Source organism: Penaeus vannamei, chromosome 13 (genome assembly GCF_042767895.1).
Source record: "Penaeus vannamei isolate JL-2024 chromosome 13, ASM4276789v1, whole genome shotgun sequence".
In the NCBI taxonomy this organism is placed as follows: Eukaryota; Metazoa; Arthropoda; class Malacostraca; order Decapoda; family Penaeidae; genus Penaeus; species Penaeus vannamei.
The window spans coordinates 39,095,896-39,098,395 of NC_091561.1; the positions used below are offsets into that span (position 1 = coordinate 39,095,896).

Sequence of the window (2,500 nt, forward strand, 5' to 3'; positions counted from 1 at the left end):
TGTATGTGTGTATGCCTGTGTGACTGTATCTGAGTGTATGCTCATGTGTGTTTTAGTGTTATTTTTATCTCTGTATGTATATATACTTATACCTATGCACGTTTCAAAATCATTCCTGTATCTAACACTTACCAAACCATCCATATATATAAAACATCCAATTAATAAATACAATTTGATCAGTGTCACCCTCTCCCTTAAAGAGTAAAAACTATTTTCTTTTCTTCAGACTGTCGCCACAACGCCAAATATTGCGAAGGAAGACGAGGTTAGTTGCCAAGGAGGTTGTGTGTCTGGTAGCGCTGGTTAGTTAATTTGTTTGTCGGTTGGTTAGCAGCATAACTCAAAAAGCTATGATAGGATTTTTTTTTTTTTTTTTTTTTTTTTTTTTTTTTTTTTACCAGAGGTGTGTCTTAGTCCAACTTTAATAAAAAAAAATTTTAAGGATTTATTTGCATTGCGAGATAGGGAAATCGGTGTACTTGAGAAACACGTGATTTTAATGTAATTCTTTAAGTGTGAATATTCTTATAGCATCAGTGACCCTTTTGCCTTGGCGGAGGTATGCGCTATCCGAGGACTTCTAGTTTATCACTGTCTTATCTTTGTCTTGTTATTTCATGTTATTTCTTAAGTATATTAATGATAACAGTGATGGTGATGACTATGATGATGATAACTATGATGATAACGATGACAATGGTGATGATAGTGCACATAATTACATTGATAATGATAGTAATGATTATATATTTACATGTGGTGAAAAGAAAGATGATAATAAAATTAAAAATAATAATGGTCATGATAATAACAATAATAATAATGATAAGGATAATAGTGGTGATAATAATGATAATAATTATAATAATAATAATAATAATAACAATAGTGATGATAATATCAATAATGATAATGATAATAACATATAATAACAATAACAAGACAATAATAATAGTAATAATAATGATAACAATAATAACAATGATAATAATGATCATAATAATCACAATAATAATAACAGTAATGATGATAGCAACGATAACAATAGAAATAACGAGTAAAACACACACACAACATAGAAAATGAACGACCCAAACCAACTCCCTCCCCAGACTGCAGGACCTACTACCTAACGGCCCTCGGCTTCCCGCTCGACTCCCCCAGGAAGATCTTCTGGTCCCCGAGGACTGGAGGAGGACTCACCTTCTCCTGGGGCGAGGAGAAGGACCAGTCGTTCGGCCTCAAGGTGGATCGGAGCAGTTCCTCGACTTGGGTGGAGGTCGACGTTCATTCTCGAGTGAGGCTGAGAGGTGAGGTGGGCAGGGGTTTTGGAGGTGGGGAGGGGAGGGCGGGGTTTGGAGGTGGGGGGGGAGGTGGGGAGGGCGGGGTTTGGAGGGGGGAGGGCGGGGTTTGGAGGTGGGGGGAGGGCGGGGTTTGGAGGGGGGAGGGCGGGGTTCAGGGACGGGAGGGCGGGGTTCAGGGACGGGAGGGCGGGGTTTAGGGGCGGGAGGGCGGGGTTTAGGGGCGGGAGCGCGGGGTTTAGAGGCGGGAGGTCAGAAAAAAGAGAGAAAAGGACAGGAAGTGTGAAGAATATTGGTATTCATGCTTATGGTCTGGTATGGTGTGGGTTATTGAAGGGTAAACTTTAGAATATTTGATGGAGTATATTTTCGGGTGTGTTAGGGGAGGGAGGGGAGGCTAAGGGAAGGAGGTGGATGTTGGAGGGATGGAAAGGTTGGAGGAGAGAGGAGGAGGTTATAGAAGGGAGAAGGGAAGTGAAGAATATAGGAAGAAGGGAGTGGGAGGTTTGAGGAGGAGGCAGAAGGAGGAAGAAGTAGGGAGGGGGAGGCATGAGGAAGAGAGAGGGAGGAGGAAGAATGGAAAGGAATGTAGGAGGAAAGAGAGAAAAGCAGGTTGGAGGAAGAAGGGTGAGGGACGCAGGAGGAGGAAGAGAGAGGGAGGAGGAAGAATGGAAAGGAATGTAGGAGGAAAGAGGGAAAAGCAGGTTGGGGGGAACCAGGAAAAAGAAGGAGGAAGGAAGAGGAGATATAAGTTAGAGAAAGTTGAAAATCGAGGACAATGAGATTAGTTTGTAGAAAAGGAAGAAAAAGTTAGAGGAGGAGGTGGTAAGGTAAGAGAAGGGAGGAAGGAGGAAAATGGAGGAGGAGGAGAAGGTGATGATAAAGGAGGAAGAGTAGAGCTAGAGGAAGAGAAGAAGGAAAATATGGAAAGGAATGGGAAGGATTCGAAGAAAGGGAAAATAAAGAGAAAGAAGAAAGGGGGAAAAAGAGGAAGGGTTAAATAAAACAAAGAAGGAGGGAAGGGCAAAAAAAGACAATTAAAAAAAACGAAAAAAGAGAGAGAGAGAGAGGGAATGAACAACCGCATAAAAAAGAAAAAAAGAGAAAAAAAACATAAAAACTAAACAATAAAAGACAATAATCAACAAACCAATCACTCAAACCCTAACAACCAAACCGAAAAAAATAAAACAATA

General features: G+C 41.0%; 1 protein-coding gene across 6 annotated transcripts in view; it reads left to right on the top strand.

Moving 5' to 3' along the window:
- LOC113827883 (uncharacterized) overlaps nucleotides 1–2,500 on the top strand; it is an 18,348-nt gene that overhangs the window by 7,455 nt on the left and 8,393 nt on the right. For 5 of the 6 annotated variants that reach the window (XR_011399027.1, XM_070129240.1, XM_070129242.1 and 2 more), the window contains exons 6-7: nucleotides 230–268; nucleotides 1,116–1,313. Coding sequence is in view for 5 of the 6 variants with exons in the window: in XM_070129240.1 (XP_069985341.1) it covers nucleotides 230–268; nucleotides 1,116–1,313 (237 nt within the window). In the remaining variant the exon portion in view is untranslated. The remainder of the gene's footprint in view (nucleotides 1–229; nucleotides 269–1,115; nucleotides 1,314–2,500) is intronic. The other variant, XM_070129245.1, reaches the window with a different exon arrangement.